The 19,128-nt window shown below is 43.0% G+C and overlaps 2 protein-coding genes across 8 annotated transcripts in view; one reads left to right on the forward strand and one right to left on the reverse strand.

The window, feature by feature from the left end:
* LOC119180921 (E3 ubiquitin-protein ligase RNF170) overlaps nt 1–19,128 on the forward strand; it is a 139,232-nt gene that overhangs the window by 321 nt on the left and 119,783 nt on the right. For 2 of the 6 annotated variants that reach the window (XM_075882839.1, XM_037432057.2), the window contains exons 2-3: nt 2,495–2,551; nt 7,175–7,207. The exons of 1 other annotated variant lie outside the window; for it this stretch is intronic. In XM_075882839.1, the coding sequence (XP_075738954.1) occupies nt 2,495–2,551; nt 7,175–7,207 (90 nt within the window). The remainder of the gene's footprint in view (nt 1–2,494; nt 2,552–7,174; nt 7,208–19,128) is intronic. 3 more of the 6 variants (XM_075882837.1, XM_075882838.1, XM_037432058.2) reach the window with 3 other exon arrangements.
* Nucleotides 12,135–18,704, reverse strand: LOC142784457 (uncharacterized). 2 transcript variants are annotated; one of them, XM_075882840.1, is made up of 4 exons: nt 18,569–18,704; nt 14,910–15,119; nt 13,621–13,920; nt 12,135–12,357 (listed from the first exon to the last, which is right to left on the reverse strand). In XM_075882840.1, the coding sequence occupies exons 3-4, from the start codon at nt 13,917–13,919 to the stop codon at nt 12,267–12,269; spliced, it is 390 nt and encodes a 129-aa protein (XP_075738955.1). In that variant the 5' UTR covers nt 13,920; nt 14,910–15,119; nt 18,569–18,704; the 3' UTR covers nt 12,135–12,266. The 2 variants fall into 2 exon arrangements, with proteins under 2 accessions (XP_075738955.1, XP_075738956.1); XM_075882841.1 differs by lacking the exons at nt 14,910–15,119; nt 18,569–18,704 and having other exon boundaries at nt 13,621–13,961.

Consider the following 19,128-nt stretch of genomic DNA (forward strand, 5'->3'; position numbering starts at 1 on the left):
CGTCGCGTGTTTTGCTTCTACCTCGCGTGCTCGGACCGCTTAAATTCGTCTCGGACGCATGTGATAGTTGTTTGGGGGCATAGTGACGCGAGTATGCTTGTGTACCTTTATCGATGGCAAGCTTGAAATTTTGGGGTGCAAGTTGACTAAGGGCGCTATCGATGCAAGCAGCTGATTCGCGCGAGAATGATGGAAAAACAGACACATCGCAAGTAGAACATGTATGCTAAATAGGGTTGCCACCTTTACCAGCAAAAAAAAAAATAATAATAACGGCCCGTCTGTGTGGGGGTCACGAAGTTGAGGTTGTGTAGAAAATAAACGAAGCCCATGTTAAATCTTCGACATGCGATGACATTTACTGCACCCGCCTTCAACATCAATATAATATGTCCGCGTACAGACAAACACAGCACTGAGCGAAGCAGTTAGTCTCAGGTTGCAAGCGCACAGATAGATATCAGGAGTCTTACAATGTTTGCACTCAAAACGAGCGTTAAATTATTACGTATGCTGAACAAAATATTTGCCGCCGAGGTTTTCAGCCAAACTAAAAAAAATTGGTGCTGAAATTCGTAGGCGCAACCTTCATTTCAGACAGAAACTTGCAGAAAATGTCGAATGCAATGCGTTTTTCAAAAAACCGCCGCGCCTTGAACTAGCGTGCCTTCAACGAACTTCCTCGTGCGGCCGTGCCTGGAACAGGCGTGCCAACAATGCCATTCCGTCGCCCGTGTCTCTCAACCCGCTCAGCCCCCACTGTTCAATGTTACCAGGTGGGATAAATGCCACAAAGAAGGCGTAACATCTCAGCTTCTTCGTGGAACAGGGAGAGTGGGATATAAAGGAGAGGTTGAAAAAGGGAGGTAACGGACACGGACACGTGCATCTTTCAGCCGTGGTGCTCGATTAGGCACTGCGCCGGGCTCCCGATCGGGCTGCAGAAATTAGGTGCCTTTCTCCTCTTCTAACCACTACCACCACAGCTGGCGTACAGCCGCCACACGCAAACAAAAATACGGCCAGCAGTTCGAAAACGTGTGTAATGAACTCTGTTTGTCGGAATAGACGTGTCTTCCAAGTAGAATTTCGATGTTTTCGTCATTTTTTCTGAGCTGTTCAGTGCTCCTTTAAAAAGTATACAATCCATGTATACCTACATTAGCAATAATTTGCAGTACACTCACAACGCATAAAAGCAAATAGAGAAATCTTATGTGTTTGCCTTCTCCTATTTGCGGAACTTGAATATGTACTTGAAATTCGACTTCTTGCTTTTCTCTCTCCATCTTTAATAATTCTTCACAGCTGTACACCAAATTATACCGCACACAAAGTTCCGCCTCAATCATTGGGATGCTTAGCTGGTATCTTTCATCCATCCACAAGTTTCGCATCTTGCTGAAGACTCGTTCCACGAGCATATTGCTGTGCGGAATGGAGTAGACATGCTCCATTGGGTTCTGCAAGAAGGGGCACTTTACCTTTTTTAAGAACTTCAGCGACATCGAGGTTGATTTCTCGTCACATTTTACAAGTCCAGGCAGAGCATCCTTCAAAAGACAAAACTCTGAGTAGAGTTCGTCCCCTTACTCTTCAAAGTCATTGCAAAAAAGGTTGCCCGCATTTATTACCATCAATAAAAGGGGTTCATCTTTGCGCAGATCCAATTCGGCGAGCATCTTAAACAAGGAGTTCAGGAAGTCAAATTACTTTTCGAGGTATGCAAAGGCCCTGTCATAGACATTCACAAAGTCCAGTTTTGCAACTTTTACACCAGGAAGGATTTGAAGCTCCAGATTAGCCTTGACACCGAAGAACATATCATCCCTTCGATTAATCAGCTGTTTCCTGAGCTTAGTCATCACAGCGTGAAGTTCTGTCGACTCAAGGTGACACTTTTCGAGGGTGAGGTTTGCTGAATAGAACATTGCAAGGAATGAATGCATGAAGTGCATGTAGCACTCCGGAAGCGTGCCACTCTCTGAAAGTTCATCGGCTTGGTTGCCTATAAATCTCCGGATTCTTTTTTGGCACTCCTCTCCTTGACTCAGAAGGTATGACTTGATAGGTGTCCAGTTCTTAATTAATCTGTCTAAGTCTGGTGCTCACCGGCGATTAGGAGTGCTGGCGCGACCATTTGCGACTGGTTGCAAGCAGTCGCAAACGGTCGCAAAGCAACTGCTTTGGCTAGTTGCTTCCTGACCGATTTTTCGGTCACGCGACTGCAGTCGCAGAACAGTTGGACCCAATCAGTGAAGACCAGAAGTGATGTCAGCCTTTGTTTACATCCGGGCTCCTCGTATGCTTTTCTTTTTCTCATTACGCTGGCCCACTGCCGTTAGGTACGAACGACGAGTGCGTTTCTCTGTGGATGTTTCCTCGCATCCGGCGATCACTACCATGGCCACCTTTGAGTACTCGGCCGAGCTCCTAATCGACGCAATTAAAATGTACCCATATCTGTATGATAAGCGGCACCCTTCTTTTAAAGATTCCACGAAAAAGGACTGGGCTTGGGCAGAGATGGGAAACATGTTCGGCATGTCGAGTAAGTACCGAGATTTTGTTTTTGAATAGCTGTATAAGCAAGAACAGTAGTGTACTGCATGGCTGGCGTTGAATGAACAATGAAAATATTGGTATTTGTACTACAAGGTGACATAGTTTGCATTAGATGTATTGACTGTGATCTATGCGAGCGCAGTTGTGTCCACGTTTATTCTCGCGACTTTCCGAGTTTAACATCGAAATCTACGTGTAAGAATATTGCATAGCTGATATTAAAGCTCAGACGTTCGAAATGCTGCTCGCGATTCCCAACTCGCCTCGCGTATGCTTCTTGCTGTGTTTGAACGTCATCTTCTGGCCTAGGGAATGTGTGCTTTTGTGAACGTGCGGCCTATGCAATGCATAATAGTGAGTGCGCGGTGAGGGAGGTGGGGGGGATGTAAGCGTAATTTCGCCTACGTATTGCAGTTGTACTGTTTTAAAAAAGAATACAAAGTAGCTTCTGCTTTGAGCGCATTTTGTGCGCTCCATAGAGGAGCGTGTAATTAAGACATACAAAACATGTTTAGCAGCACTCTCAAATGTCTGGATTTGTGAGTCAGACAAGCTGTTGATGCTAAATGACATGCAATTGTGAAAAAAAAAAGAAAAAAAAGAAAAGATATGGTAGTGTTCTAGTGGCTGAGCGAACACTGAAGAAAAACACAGATGGGGGAATTTATTCGTCTGTAATGTGGCCCATATCTAATCCTCATTTCTTCACAGTTGTTCCTTTCCTCTCCTTTGTTTGTCTATTGGTGCCTTTATCTCTCGATTATTCCTCTTTCTTTCCAGAGGTTATATCTCTCCGCTTCCTACTGTGCCTCGTTTCTGTTTGTTTGTTACTATATTTTAAAGCCAATTTTTCATGTCTGCTTCTATGTGTTGGTATGTTTTCATGTTTTGGTTCCTTTATTTTCTTCTTATATTCTCTTTCCTCTCACTCTCTTTATGTTACACTTTAAGTAATATACTATGTTTGTTTCATTTCTTTCTCTCGAAAGTTGTCATCTTGCTCTAGTTAGTTTCATCCTTCTTTTCAAGTTATTTAACATGTTTGCTTTTATTTGACAACACTCGCTCCCGCTGTACATGGCAGGGGTGCTTGGCCGATACCAATGGCATAAACTCACCTGTGGAGTTTTGCACAATGCAGTAATGCTTAAAAAGCTTCACTGTGAAGGTAATGAAGACATCATGTGCTGGTTCTTGAAATAGACTTTTTACATGCGAACCTCAGTTGCTGACAGCATAAACAGCCTCTTTGTTACAATAGCTTGGCAGACAAGCTTACCTTCAAGAAACAGAGTACATAACTCTTTGTGCAATTAATCATTGCGTCAGCTGTGATGTCATGCACATGTAGGCGGACGGTCCGAAACACTGGGTGGGTGGCATTTCTGAAATCCTTGTTTGCAGGTTCCCTCAATCATGTCGTGGTTTTGCAATGTTGAGCCCCTAACAATACTTTAGTGTAAATGGCATGCGATTCATTTTGATGCCTAATATTCATATTTCTAGGGTGTTGCAACGGAAATGTTCCGGGCAAAGAAAATAAAGACCGCTCACAATTGTGCAGAAATAAAGTAGAAAATTTATCAGCGATACAGTATGCACAAGACATTGTTACAGCAAGGGTTTTGTTTTCAGGTGTCCTTGTTGAGAAACGATTTAAGAACCTTCGTTATATCTTCAAAAGGAAACAAGACATACGTGAGAAACAGAGGCGGAGCCGGAGCAGCCGACATTCCAACAACAAAATGGCCCCATTTATTTCGAGGCCATGCTTGAAATAATGGAAGGCGAGTCTGAGCCTTTGGCATAAATTCAATATTAGCTGACTATTGAGTACTAAACAGCGAAAGTGTCTTTAATTCACATGACTGCTATACATACGCATAAATGCACACATATATACTGCACATAAACTTAGAAGTCCCACGAGGTAATTCACAGTGGGCATGCATGTGACCATGAACATAGTGGCAATGGGCTGTTTTAATGTCGAATAATTGTGGCTACAGCTACGAAGAATAACTCTGTGCATCATTATTTCAGGGTACTGTGCAACATGAGTGCCATTGATAATGCTTACCCTTCATTGAACAAAAAATGAAATGTTTTGATTAGCATAGCACAATGCATCAAAACAACGCAAAAAATATAGCATACCGTACAAGTGGCATGTGGTCAGCTTCACAAAACAGAACTTCGAAGACAGAACACCAAGAATGAGAGAATTGAGTGTACTTCTGTGTCATTCACAGTTCTCAGTTACTGAAAGAAAGGAGGCTTGATACAAAATCTAAAAATCTGGAAAGATCGCTTATTGCGTGTGTCATGAGGCTGTTCATAGGCAAGCATTACACATATTTTTTTATTTATTTATTTATTCAAAATACCTTACAGGCCCACTGAAGAACATTGAGTAAGAGGGGCATCAGTATACAAACAAAATAATAAAAGAGAAAAGCAGACGAAAAAAAAATATATATAAAGGATTACAAAAATCGAGGTGCAACAGCGTTATACAATATCAGAGTGCAACGAAATCAGGTTATCACGAAAAATCTCATGGTTATAAATGGATACAACATGATCCGGAAAACCGTTCCAATATGCAATGGCTTGAGGTAGTGATGATTAATTAAATGCTTGCGTGTGACCATGCCATGAATGCGCATAAAACTATGTGCATAGTGAATGCGCTGGAAAGTGCGCGCAGGAGAATAAAGTGGCAAACAGTGAATATCGTTACTATAAATGTACCTATGAAACAGACATAAAAAAGCAATGTTGCGGCGTATTTCTAGTGACTGAAATGCAAGGTCTTGTTTTATTAGGGTAATGCTTGAATGATAGTCGCAGTTTCCGGCGATGAATCTCGCTGCCCTATTCTGGACGGCTTCCAACATACGTACCAGGTGATCTTGATATGGTGACCATGTGGATGATGCATACTCTAGCTTTGGGCGAACATAAGTAATATATGATAATGCGCGTACGTTAGAAGGAGCGTTGCACAAGTTTCTGTCGAGATATCCGAGAGATTGAGAGGCTTTCGATGGGACAGCTGCTAGGATAGATCCAGCAGGATAGATCCAATGTAAGGTGAACGCCTAAATATTTGTAAGATGGTATAGCTGACACAACGGCGTTATTAATCTTATAGTGAAATGATGAATTGGTATGCTTTCGAGTGAATGAGATTAACTTGCATTTAGAGGCGTTAAGGAACATCTGCCTAGTTTTGCACCACTGGAAGGTTAGGTCAAGGTCATTTTGGAGAGTGGAATGATCATTAAAACATTTAATGTTGCGGTATATGGCGTAATCGTCAGCAAACAACCTAATTGTGGATGAAAGGTTATCGGGCAAATCAATAATGTATATTAGAAAAAGTAACGGACCTATTACAGTGCCTTGGGGAACACCGGATGTGACGTCGCAAAGGTTAGATGAAATTTCGTTGATCACTGCAAGTTGCTCACGCGAAGAGAGGAAGCTTCGTAGCCAAGACAGGATTAATGAATCAATACGTAGTGTGGCCAATTTAGAGATTAAACGACGATAAGAGACAGTGTCGAATGCCATGGCGAAATCAAGGAAAAGGCAATTGGTTTGTTCGTTAGCGTTCTTATTAAAGTGAAGGTCAGTCGTGAATTCGAATTACTGGGTGTCACATGAGTAGCCTTTTCTAAAGCCAAGCTGATGGGAGAAGAAGTTGTTTGATTCAAGGTGATCGTTGATATGAGAAGCCACGATATGTTCAAGTAGTTTGCAAGATATGCATGTAAGTGAAATGGGTCGATAATTACGGGGCGAAAGCCTGTTACCGGACTTAAATACGGGAATCACCTTACCAATCTTCCAATCCTTGGGCAGCTCACCTGATGATAGCAACTGGTTAAATAGGGGACAGAGGAAATGGCTGGTGATATCTGTGGTGTTTTTCAGTATTTTAGAGTTTTTAGAGTTAATGTTATCAATACCTGATGAAGTAGAAACCTTAAGATTCGTGATTGGGGCCATTAAACAATGATTGGGGCCATTAAAGCGAAAGAGCGATCTGGACCAAATGGCACATTGGAACAATCTTCCTGTGTAAAAACAGAAGCGAAGTACTCATTGAAAGCAATAGCGGAAGCTTCATCAGAAAGCGGCGTAAGTTCATTATCGTGTAGTGTAATGTGATTAGGAGACTTGTTGTGGGGTGAAATTATTTGCCAGAACTTTGGGGGGTTATTTTTGAGAAGTGACGGCGAGTCCTGCGAATAATACTTCTTCTTAGCTGTGTCTAAGGCTTTACAATAGTCTTGTAGGCAGACTTTGTATTTATCCCAGTAGGACACAGAGCCAATGCGTTTTGCGGTATCATAAAAACGTTTCTTTTTATTTCGTAATGTTCGAAGATGTTCAGTAAACCAAGGATTAGTTTTATCGTTGGATGCAGAGATCAGCTGCACAAGCTGGTCAACTAACTCTAATATTTTTTCTTTGAAAAGAAAAAATATTCATTACAAGAATGCAGCATGAGTATTTATATTGTACCAAAACAGTAAAAATGCTCTAAAGATGTAAACAATAGCACTGACAGAATCACATATTGCATGTTCTCTTGCAGCAGCCACATCACAGCAGACGAGGCTAACGAGAGGTGAGCATGCACAAAATTGTTCAGTACCATGTGCGTGCACTTGAAGTTCTACACGCATGGATTTAAACCTAGAAACATTACTTCTTATTGCTAGGTGATTGTACTTTGTAAAATTATGAAAAATGCAACCATGCTTGAAAGAGGATGTTCAATTCGTTAGCTTGCCCTAACCACTGCATTTCTTAAAATACATTCAGTACTCAAAACTGAACAGAAGCAGACAGGAATACATGTGGGCACAGGCATTGTTTCTGTGTGAATGTGGTTATTGTGCAATGTAAATTATTACTGAAAAAGCAAAGTATTAATCAGTGACAGGCTGCAATTAAGCAAGCTAATGCATTATCTACACACACTGGCAACACATTCATGTCATTTCGTTATGAACAAGTGCCCAGCGCTGATTGCCGTACAAGTGAGCTGAATAATGTGAAGCATTCACTCATTCGTTGCAGTAAAATGATGCTGCGATAGTCGTAAGCAGCATGTGTTCAAGAAGCATAATGACAGCACGCACAGTTTCATCAGACACATTGTTGCACAGCCATTTTAGATTGACTGTATAAATTTTATTCACATAGCCAGTGAGATATCTCTCGTTCCCATTTCGATGTGCAGTCTACATAGCATTTTATTAACATAATAGGCACATTAAACTTGTGTATGCACACCTTCTATACAGCAGTGTTTAATCAAGAACGCAAGTGACTTCTTATGATTATTGAACCTCGTGTTGAGTGCAATCATATTGTCATTTTAACACCCAAAGGATGCCTAAGACAGTTCATGTACTAGTGGCACCATCAAAACACAAAGAGAAGTTTTCATCACTGCAATTCACCGCCTCGGCCAAGCCATGCAGCAGGACCTGAGAGAGAGAGAGAGAGAATAAACATTTATTAATAACAAATGCACACTGAGCCTTCTTTGGGTGGGGCCCTCAGTCCAGGGCTCCATTGCCTTGCGCGACCCTGCGAGCCCGCTGGACCAGCTGCTGCTGTTCCTGTCGGCGTAAGCTGAGCAGTGCAGACTCCCAAAAGGAAGGGGTGGGATTGGGAATGGGAGGAACGCTTTGTGGCGCAGAGCATTCCCACGTGGAGTGGTACACTGTCGGTACGGATCCACAGAAGGGGCAGTAGGAGGGGTAGAGAGTCGGATGAAAGCGATTTAGCATATAAAGGAAAGGAAATGAATTGGTCTGTATTTGCCGCCAAGCGACAGCATCTGCTCTGTTAAGTGAAGGATGAGGGGGAGGATACGTATAACGGCTCTGTCGGTAGTACTCCGGCGTAGCGTTGTAGTTTAGTGGTTCTGTCGATGCGTCGTCTGGATTGGACAGCTCTTCCAATGGAGCCCGGTCGGTCAGCTCTCGGGCAACTGCATGAACGCGTTCATTACCGTGGAGGGAGGCGTGTCCAGGGGTCCAGACGATACGCACAGGACGTAATGCGGACTGTGAGACAGAAGAGAGGATATTGTCTGTATGTGCAGCCACAAGTCCTTGAGCGAAAGCACGGCAAGCAGCTTGTGAATCTGTTACAATAGTGACAGGGGAGTCATGTGACAGTGTCGTAGCGTGAACAATTGCCAGAGCGAGAGCTCCCTCCTCTGCCAGACCACTGTCTGTAGTGCGAAGTGTGGCAGACGTCACAAGGACGTGTGTGTCATCTGTCACGGCTAAACACATGGCTGACTTCTCTGGGTAGCGTGCTGCATCAGTGTAAAGTACTTGCTAGTCTCAGGTACCATCACCAAAGACGCGTCATAGCCTGAACTCGGGCACATCGACGACCGGCGTGGCGGGAGAAATACATATTGCGTGGAATCGGAAGCACTTTGATGAGTGCGCGGACAGTAGAAGCAAGTTTATGTCGCAATACTTGTGCGGGTTTTCGGGGAATCGGGTAGCCAAGACGAGACAGGATGGCGCAGCCCTGACGGGTCTGCCTGAGCCGTTGGAACTGACTGTTGTGCTGGGCCTTGATGAGTTCGGTTACGGTGTTGTGGATTCCTAATTAAAGGAGGCGTTGTGTAGATGCGTGTGGAGGCAAGCCGATAGCCGTCTTCACAGCTGTCCGTAGAAGGATGTCCATCTTTTTGATTTGAGCTAGCGTGAGATTGTGAAAGGGAAGATGATAGGTGAGCCGACTAACTATGAGTGCTTGTACTAAGCGGAGGACATCCTTCTCACAGAGGCCTCTCATGCGATTGGTGATGCGTTGGATCATGTGTGTAATTTGAGTTATCTGCTGAGCCAGAAGGTGTGTAGTGTGCGAGGCCTTGCCGTTGGACTGAAGGTAGAGGCCTAAAATGCGAATTCGTGGTACCAGAGGGATAGGATGGCCATCAAGAAACAGCGAAATGTCAGGAGAATCGGTGGTTTTGCGGCGCCGCTTGTATATCAATAACTACTCTGACTTATTCACTGAGCACGTAAGGCTGCCGGCAGCAGCATAGTCTTGTACCACAGACACAGCTTCCTGTAGGGCGTCCTGAATGGTTCCGTCTGATCCTTTGGTTGCCCAAATTGTAATGTCATCTGCATAGATGGCATGCTGGATGTTGGGATTCTGTTGTAATAGGGAAGGGAGTTTAGCCATAGCCACGTTGAACAAAGTGGGCGAGAGAACCGAGCCCTGTGGTGTTCCTCTGCCTGCGAGATGAATGACGTCCGAACGGAGGTCTCCAATCCCAATAGTGGCCGTGCGGTCAGAAAGAAAGGACCTGACGTAATTGTAGATACGTGAGCCACACTGAGATGAAGCGAGATTGTCAAAAATAAGGTCGTGGGAGACTTTGTCAAAAGCACCCTTCAGATCCAGGGCCAGAATAGAGCAGGACCTAAACGTACCTCTGATACGGCTGAGGAGACTGATGTCGACACCTGCAGCAATGAGTAAAACCTTTATGAATCTGCCTAAGTAACGACAAATGAAGCGCATGCATAGATAGCCAATCTATTTAATCTTAAAAACATGTTTTGTAACTTTATTCGTGTTCTAGCACATTTGGAGAATGTGCCTAATGTTTTCACAACAAATTCTGCTGCAGGCAATTGTAACACTTCATAAGTTGTATAGTAATACTTCCTTCTTGTGCCGTGACACTTCAGCAACCACCTCAAGAGAGCAGCCTCCATCAAAACGGTGTGTAAACGGAAAAATATTTTAGGTACTCCTGGCGAGAGATCACAATCACAACTTTTTGAAAAGGATCTCTCTCTGTACATTTAAGCAATATGTATAATTCACTGCAGGTCATGCTCGTCAAGACGACAAAGGACCTGTGAGTGTGCTAGGTGAGATATACCGCAAGAGCTAGAGGATAAACTTTCAAATTTTTTTCTAACAATCCTGCACATGATACAAAAAACAAAACTTTATAAGGTTAACGCTTGGTCAAGTTGGTACACAGACATAGTAAAAATAAACAGTGTGAGAACAAGGTAGAAACAGGACAGAGCACTGACTTTAAACTGATGTTTTTTATTCTGGGCACATTTATACTATGGCAGACAGAACCCATGCAACTACCGCAATATTAGACGTCAATATCACATCATCAGCTTCTGTAGAAAAACACGAGTGCCCGTTTCAAAGATGAAAAGGCCATTTATTGCTCAGAGAGGTAGACGCCCTATTGACACATTTATCTTTTAAGTGTGCTATTTCATTTGCTTTAGTTACTCTATTTTTTTTTCTTTCATAATGCCCAAAATCACAAACATCAGTTGAAAGTCAGTGCTCTGTCTTGTTTCTTCTGTTTCTACCTTGTCGTTCTCGCACTGTTTTTTTTTTACTAAATGGTGCTTTATAAAGTAACAATGCCACCTTAAAGCATTCATATGCATGAATCGGAGATCACACTTGCTTTATAGCAATGCAGGAGAGGGCACAACTCATGAAACTGTGGCACAAGCGTGCATGTAGCACCTTGAACACATCGGAGTGGACAGGGGGTTGTCAAAAAGATAACATTGGTTTCTTCGCTCTACGTACCGATGCACGCCTCAGAAAGCTATCAGTGCACATTGCACAAGATATAATGCATGCACTAGATCTTATGCTGTATGAAGCAGAGGTGAAACTGTGTCAGAGCAGTGAAGCAACTTGAAGTGTTTATATAACACCAATGACACCCACCTTTTTTTTATCTTGTTTGCTTCTCTAGTCCCAACTTAAAGGGGTCATGACTGGTCACCCAACAATTGACGGTTATCAGCAAAAACAAAACTATAGAGTCAAATGTGCTAGTACACGTGTGAAAAGTGGCCTTAAGAAATTATTTTAGTAAAAAATAAGCCGTAGAAATCATCGGCTCTTAACTCAACCAACCACAGGTGACCGACATTTTGTCATGGCATGCGAGACGTCACAAGCCGAAGGAGCTGTGGCAAATGGTATACGCATTGCATATTCACAGGACCCATTTTGACGTCCAAAATTATTTGCTGCAAGTACCAGCAAAACATTGCTGATGCAGTAGCAATGTTTCAACCCCTGAAAGTCATTTAGCTTTAGTGGCAAGTTCAACAATGCGGAAAAAATTTGATTGCAAGCGCAGTTGACGACAAAACACGACCGTTTGCCAGAATACACATTGTGCAGCAGCTTGCCGAGCAAGCGGTTCGTGATGTCGCGGCTAGGGAGTGTGTCAGTGTTGCCCAACTGTCAGGCCACTATTTCTTTTATAAAAATATTTGAGTATAAATTAACAGCTCAACCAAATCGCTCAAATTTTGCCAGCTTGTCTGTGAACATACAAGAATCAGCCCATACAACTCACATTATGGTTGAAAATTGGGTGTCATGACCCCTCTAAGGCAACTTATTTCTGTGATAATTGTAGTGATAACCGTGCAATAACTCAAAGACTTTAACATGAATTATTTATTTTTGTGTTTTCATGTTTATATTTGGACGTGGCATAGTTTTCCCTGTAATGTATCTGTTGCGTCACCGGTGATAATTCTCTTCTTTGTTTAGCTTAAGAAGATGCTATGTAAATAAATTCTGTAAGCAATAAAATGCATTTACAGAACACCTTCACCTTGTACGCCTCAAGTGCTGTTCACCACTTTGTCCTGCCAAGGAACCTGGCCGTCTGTCACGAAGTAGTGCGCCAATTTATCGCGCTCTTCCTTGGCATACCTGCAATGCATAAGTGCCATACGAAATTTGTGTCACCATAGCCTGATGGAGGACACACAAAAGGAGCATGCTGAGCTTGAAAATCTCACGCATAGTTGCATTTTAGTGTCGTAGTCATGACACTATACTGCCACAGTGTTCCTCATTTTTGTGTATTAATGAGCGCTACCTCTGCTGTCTATCTTCTACGGCATCATCACAGCTTGTGATAGAATGCATATTTACTGATTAACTTTAGAAATTTTGATATGTCAAGTTTCATGACAGCCAAGGTCAGCAACTGCTCCCATTTGGACAAAACCATTGTACACTTTTGAGAGAACGATTGCCCTTTACAGTTAAACCTAATTAAATGTAACTCGGTCAGTTCAAAATTTATCATAATTGATGGACCTGTTCAATAGGCATCAGCAAGGTACTCAACAGGAATATCGTTTTGTTTTGTTAAAACCTCATCTTGCGCAGCTCATTGCTGTGCCCGCCAATTCAGAACAAAGTTGACCTCTATGTTCTCTCATTGCTCCTTTGTTAAGATATATTCAGCTACAATAGGAAAGTAGAAGAATCAAGGACTCATTTCTGCTAAGTAGACACAGTCTTAATTGGAACAAACAAAAAAACTGATATAAGTATATAAGATGCTGTTGGTAGTAATTATGATATAAATGTGAAGAAACCAAATGGACGTAAAGATTGGCACTTCTAGGGACAAAACTTGTGCCCACAAATCTCCCATAAAGTGACCGGGGAGATTTGGTAAAAGCTGCCTTGGTAGAACATAGCACGTTATATTCGAAGGTCAGAGGTTCATTTCACCAGCACCAAGGTATCCTTTCACTACGCTTCTTTCTTCATATTGTCATTGTGAATACTGCTAGCATCCCCTACACATTCCCTTGCTTTGATGTGTGGTAGTACTAAAGAACTTTCAACAACTGACGCTTATAATTCAATGTCGTAAAAATTGACTGGCTCTTAAACAACACAGACGATTTGACATGCACATAGTGTTCATGTCTTTACATGTTTTCGTTTACAAAGTGCATTTTAAAAACCTCACTGCAGAGCCACATTTTTTACAATGTGTGTTTGTCGTATGCTTTAACACAAAACCTACTGTCCAAGCACTGTTTAATGCCCATTACTAATGCAAAACACATGTGAGCCTCTCGTCAGTGTCCCTTCTGCATCCTTCAGACTTTGTCGGTCCCGCACTATATGTGTCACGGCACCTCAACAGTCTCAAATTGAATGAAAGCATACTTCGCAGCATTGCAGCTGGTAGACCTTGATGGTATGAGCGCTCCGTCAGCTGTTTCCTCGTCCCTCCAGCTTCCTTGTGAAAGATGTCCTTCCCAATCCTCGCTGTCTGTGGCACCAGGTGGGCAATAGGCAGTGGAGGATGCTGTGGACTTTTTAAGGAGAAAGTTATGTAGCACTATGCATGCTCCAATGTATGCCTTTATATTGACTGCTTTCGCCTTAATGGGTCGGCGCAGCACCCTCCACCTTTGTGCCAGAATGCCAAAGGTATTCTCAATAGTGCGGCGTGCCCTGGACATCCTGTAATTGAAGAAGCGACGCTCGTAGGTCTTGTCGTCTCATGCAGTGCTAAAAAGGACGACACTGAGCATTGTAGCAAACATAACCTCACAAGCCTTATATAACATAACGCTATCATTGGTGATTTACAAATGCAAATGCAGTGAGCCGTGCACTGTCACAAAGGTCCAGCAAAGATGCTAACTTGCCATCACAAATGCTTCTGTAAGAGACCTTCAGAGGCCCCGATAAACTGTATAACTGTAATTACCTACATTCAAGAAATAAAAAAATCTAAAAATTCAAAACAATGATCACACAAGGAAGCACAATTAAGCGCACTAGTCGCCAGTGTGTGCTTAAAGAGTACACCCTTGTTTTGCTCCTCGTTCTGAGTTTTCGTAGCTGTTCTCGCATTGCACCAACTGAACCATTTTTGCATTCTTCTGAAGCATGATTGCCTACTCAAACACTTCTCTATTGCATATTGCTTTTACAAATCTCACAGGTCATTTGTCGAGTCATATAATGACGAAATTTGTACCTCTCTTTTTTTTTTTTTTTTTTTCAAATGTAAGCAGCGAGGTCCTGTGTTCACCCGTGTTTGAGGCATAATTGGGACCACATATTGCTGGGGAGCAATGTGTTGTAATTGTACCAGTGCAAGCACCATTTTTCCCACAGCATTAACCACGTGTCGAATCACGAGAGAGGTGCGCCGACATTTTCCCCTAAAATTCATGCATAGTCTACATTTCTACTGACACATCACGGTGCAACAATTCCTTAGTAAAATTAAGATGGCACGTAACAGCTACAATACAATGGCTTTAGTCCTGAAAGCTTGTGCTGTTACTTACAAAATAGTAAACACAAACAGGTAATGATGTCTGGAGCCACCTATGTGATGTCCAAAATCAGAACAGGGATCGCTGTAGCATACTTTCTGCAAAGCTCTTTCACATAAATTGAAAAGAACTAAGCCTTTCTTTCATACATTCTTGACTTACTCCGTCTTGCGTGTGGCCGCATCACATACTCCTTCAGCGGGAAGGCCTCGTCTCCGACGAATAAGTGAAGGTGGGGACCCTCGTTGCCCACAGTGCTCACTGGTGGCAAGCCCAGTGCTCCTTGCAAAATATTTTTTTGGAGATTGCAGCGGGAGAAAATCCCACCGTCACTCTCATTTCCAGAGTGCCCAACTTCCCACATATATGAACCTGGGTGCAAAAATACTGTAGCTATAAGACTGCACTCCAGGTATATCAGCAAAGGCCAGCCATCAATACTCAGTGCATGTCTTGAAACCCATTGTCTTTCTATGAAAAATGTTGTTTGACCATGCACTGTAACTGCGCCCGCATACGATACTCATTTTTATGTCAGTGGTGCACAAAATAACTAGACACCTATATTGTTTTGTGCAGCATTCATCTCAATGAGTTACCAAGTTGCGCAGCAAGTCCGCCACTCTCAAGGATGGATTACTGTATAGCCTCTAAAGTTCTGTGCACACGCATGCATACATGGCAAAGGAAAATCATACACATCACTCAACCTCTTGAATATTGCTTGTTACTTTGTGCATTAATGAAATTGTCAACACCTAGGCTTATAATGCTGATGCTACCTTACTAGTGTACACATTTCAATACAAGAACCCAGAATCACCTGTATTGGGCATCACACACAGCAAGCAGCGACTTGCTGAATGAGCCCTTATAAGTCAAGTCCACAGACCCGGAGTTTGCAGGGCACTCTATGGTCACGTGCTTGCCATCTATAGCACCGAGGCAGTGAGGGATGTTCCATCTCTCGTGAAATTCTTGTGAAATCTCCCCAAAAAAATCCAACAAATGATCGCCTTCACACACGTTGCCAATGATACGAAATGTACATCTGGCTGCTTCAAATACTCAAAACTTTTTGTAGCCAAAAAGCATTTGTAGCTAAAAATGTGCCTCTCTAAGTGACTCTTAGTCAATATGACAGAGGTTTTGACACTGATGCTATGCCGAACAGGTTGCCTACAGGTTTTACAATGAACTCTCATAGGCAACCTGCATTTCCTATTGAAACGGAATGCTTACTTCAATTATATGCAAGTGTTTGAGTGGTGATGAACATAAAGCCCCTGGTGCAATGCATTTTGCATATGATTATCCTCATGTGCTCCGCTGTGTTGAGAGGGTCAGGATTACGATGAGCTAATCATAAGCTCATCATTTCCAGTTTGGTTCAACATACATTTCTCCCTTCCAGTAAAGGTGTGTTTCCAGTGTTTTGCCACAATATATTTGGGTTAACATAGGCTGATCGGGCTTGCATTGCACTTCTTACATGCAAGCACATTCACTTTTTCATGTCATTTCTCAGTTACAACCGAACTCTCATACATCAGTCATGAGCATTTTGGTGGAAATCGTTGCAATGTTACACACTCCTTTAATGACTGAGTTATCCTTACATTGCATTGTATCGACTTTGCGTGTAAAGCTGCTGCTATTGAGTTGTGTGTCAACCACCTTCACTCTGAACACACGATAACTTGTCTCGCCAATGCATACACAAATCTATCAAATAGCGATTTTATATCCTTGCCTGTTCCAATATGTTGTGCAATGCCTAAAAGGCAGTATCTTGAAGTGTGTGCTATTTCGGTAATGTCCTAGCTACATTTCAATTACACCACACAAAGCAGCACAAGCCAGCAATGTGTCAATATCGTTGCTGCAAAAATGCTGGAAAAACTAGCCTGCCATACGTTCATCCACTCATCTGTTGTTAAAGGGTGCCGGAGGTACAGTGGCTGAAGTACCAGCCAAAGGGCCTCACTGACCTCCGACACTATGGAGGAAACGGTTGATCTTCCCGCTAGGAAGTTAAAGGCCACGTCCGTCTGGGTTTCGCATGTCGCTAGAAACCTGGCAAGGCAATGAGATGCAGCAATGAAATGAATCAATACACTGAAATTAGCATGCATTAGGTACACTACTCGGTCCTTATGATGGCAATCCTTTCAGATAAAGCTTTTTTTGTTAATTGAGCACCTTCACTAATTACTTTACAGGTGACTGGACAGTTAACATTTAGAACCTCACTGCAAGCTGTCGTATATGCAGTGAATGTTTTTGTGCGTACACATTTTGGCGAATTATAAGCATGCATCAACCTTTTCATAGAAGAGCGTACGTGCTCATATCACTCAGGTTGAAGAAGGGCAACCTAAACATACCTGTAGCAATTCGCTTAGCATGGATTTCTGAAAAAGCTGTAAATTCAAGGGGAACCTATTTCACAAAACATACATCACTGAAGTTTATTGTTTAAATTGCTTTCATATAATGCGCTATTGTCCACAATACGTTTTGCCACTGCGCTACTGTCCACAGTGTATTGAGTCACTGTCAATTTAACAGAACATACGCATTATTGTAGCAAGGTGCAGGGGTTAAACGCTGTCCATGTTTGTGAGAAATTTCGCATGTGTACTTGTGCAAACACACACCGTCGTGCATGCAGATACATAAAGGGTGATTGGTTGAACCTCCTCCCTCCCCGATGCTGAAAAATATTTTTGGCGTGAATACTCTTTGAGTGCCTCGAACAGCACATCAATTTGTCCTAACAATTTGTGCATAATTGTACACGCTAAGCTTAGGATTGTGTTTCACTTTTTTTACAACATCATTAATAATTGCGTTCTATATAGTATTTGTGCATCAGGAAAACAGAAAACGGGAACTGACACGTCTGCAATGCAATGTCATTGTGTAGCGCAGAATCTTATTTTCTGTGATTTTACTAGCCGAAACCACGTGCTGATTACGTAATAAGCCACAACAGATGGTTTTCAAAATTTCATCACCTGAGATTCTTAACGTATGTGCGCAACAAACACGCCAACTTAAATGCATTTCGCCTCCACCTAAAGGTGATCGATGCGGCCGTAATCAAACCCATCACCTACGCGTAAACTGCCGACCGCAGTAACGACTGCACCATCGAGCCCGCAAACGTCAAAGATGCAATTCGTTCTATCCGCCTAAGCAAAACTTCCTTACAAGCGAAGCGCAGCTGCAAGTCACAGCATATTAATCTTCAAACCGCGCGCTCTTACCTAATGGTCATGGCCATGCGGTCGTGCGCCGAAATTGCGCCCCCCCCGCGGTGATCTAGTGGCTAGGGTACTCAGCTGCTGACCCGCAGGTCGCGGGATTGAATCCCGGCTGCGCGGCTGCATTTCCGATGACGGCGGAAATGTTGTAGGCCCGTGTGCTAAGATTTGGGTGTACGTTAAAGAACCCCAGGTGGTCGAAATTTCCTGAGCCCTCCACTACGGCTTCTCTCATAATCATATGGTGGTTTTGGGACGTTAAACCCCACAAATCAATCAATCAATCAATCGTGCGCCGAAATTGCAGGCCGGTAGTTTGTGTCCTGCTTGGATATTGCGGGGCGCAGCAGTAGCGAACGTTCGTGGCGGCATCCGCATGAGGCTAACCACAAAAAAAAGAACGAGATAACAGGTTATGCACTATCTTACAAGCACATGAAACAACCATAAACTCACTCTCGGAAATACTCCTCGTTATGCGAGCGCAAGTTGGGAAGCAGACGCCCTGCGTGGCCAGCCACCTCTCGCAAGCGAAGGGACAGTCGTACTCACCACCGCGTTTTTTGCTTTGAAGGTTTTCGTGCTGCCAGTGCTGACACGTTGGCTGAGCACATCAGCACCGCCACAACCTCTTCTTCACTCGACTTGAAGTCCATGATGCTGCCGGGAGAATGGTACACAAACACAGCCGTCGAAAACAAACGCGTCGCGCTCAGCGGGCTCTGCTCATCTGATCAGCTGATCGTCGCCAGTCGCCAAAGTTCTCGTTGATAACGAGATTTGTACGTGACTCTCCGGGTTTGCGACTTCCGGTCGCTTGCATGCAGCCTTGCCGGTGTGAACGTCGCTCGCAATTTGGTCGCCAGTCGAGAATGGTCACTAACTACGGCAAAATGACAGCCTTGTTTTCTGCAATTTCTGTCTGGAACTCACTATTATCAATTATTAAATCAAGCCCCTCATTACATTGTGTCCGGTAGCATCTAAAACAGTTCTTACTAACAACATGCGACACCTGAATATATATGTATGGGTATATATATATATGTGTTTAAATACGGTTATATGCATTTATGTGTACGTGTATAGCTTCTGAAGTGAAACTGTATTAG

Source organism: Rhipicephalus microplus, unplaced genomic scaffold (genome assembly GCF_043290135.1).
Source record: "Rhipicephalus microplus isolate Deutch F79 unplaced genomic scaffold, USDA_Rmic scaffold_14, whole genome shotgun sequence".
Classification (NCBI taxonomy): domain Eukaryota; kingdom Metazoa; phylum Arthropoda; class Arachnida; order Ixodida; family Ixodidae; genus Rhipicephalus; species Rhipicephalus microplus.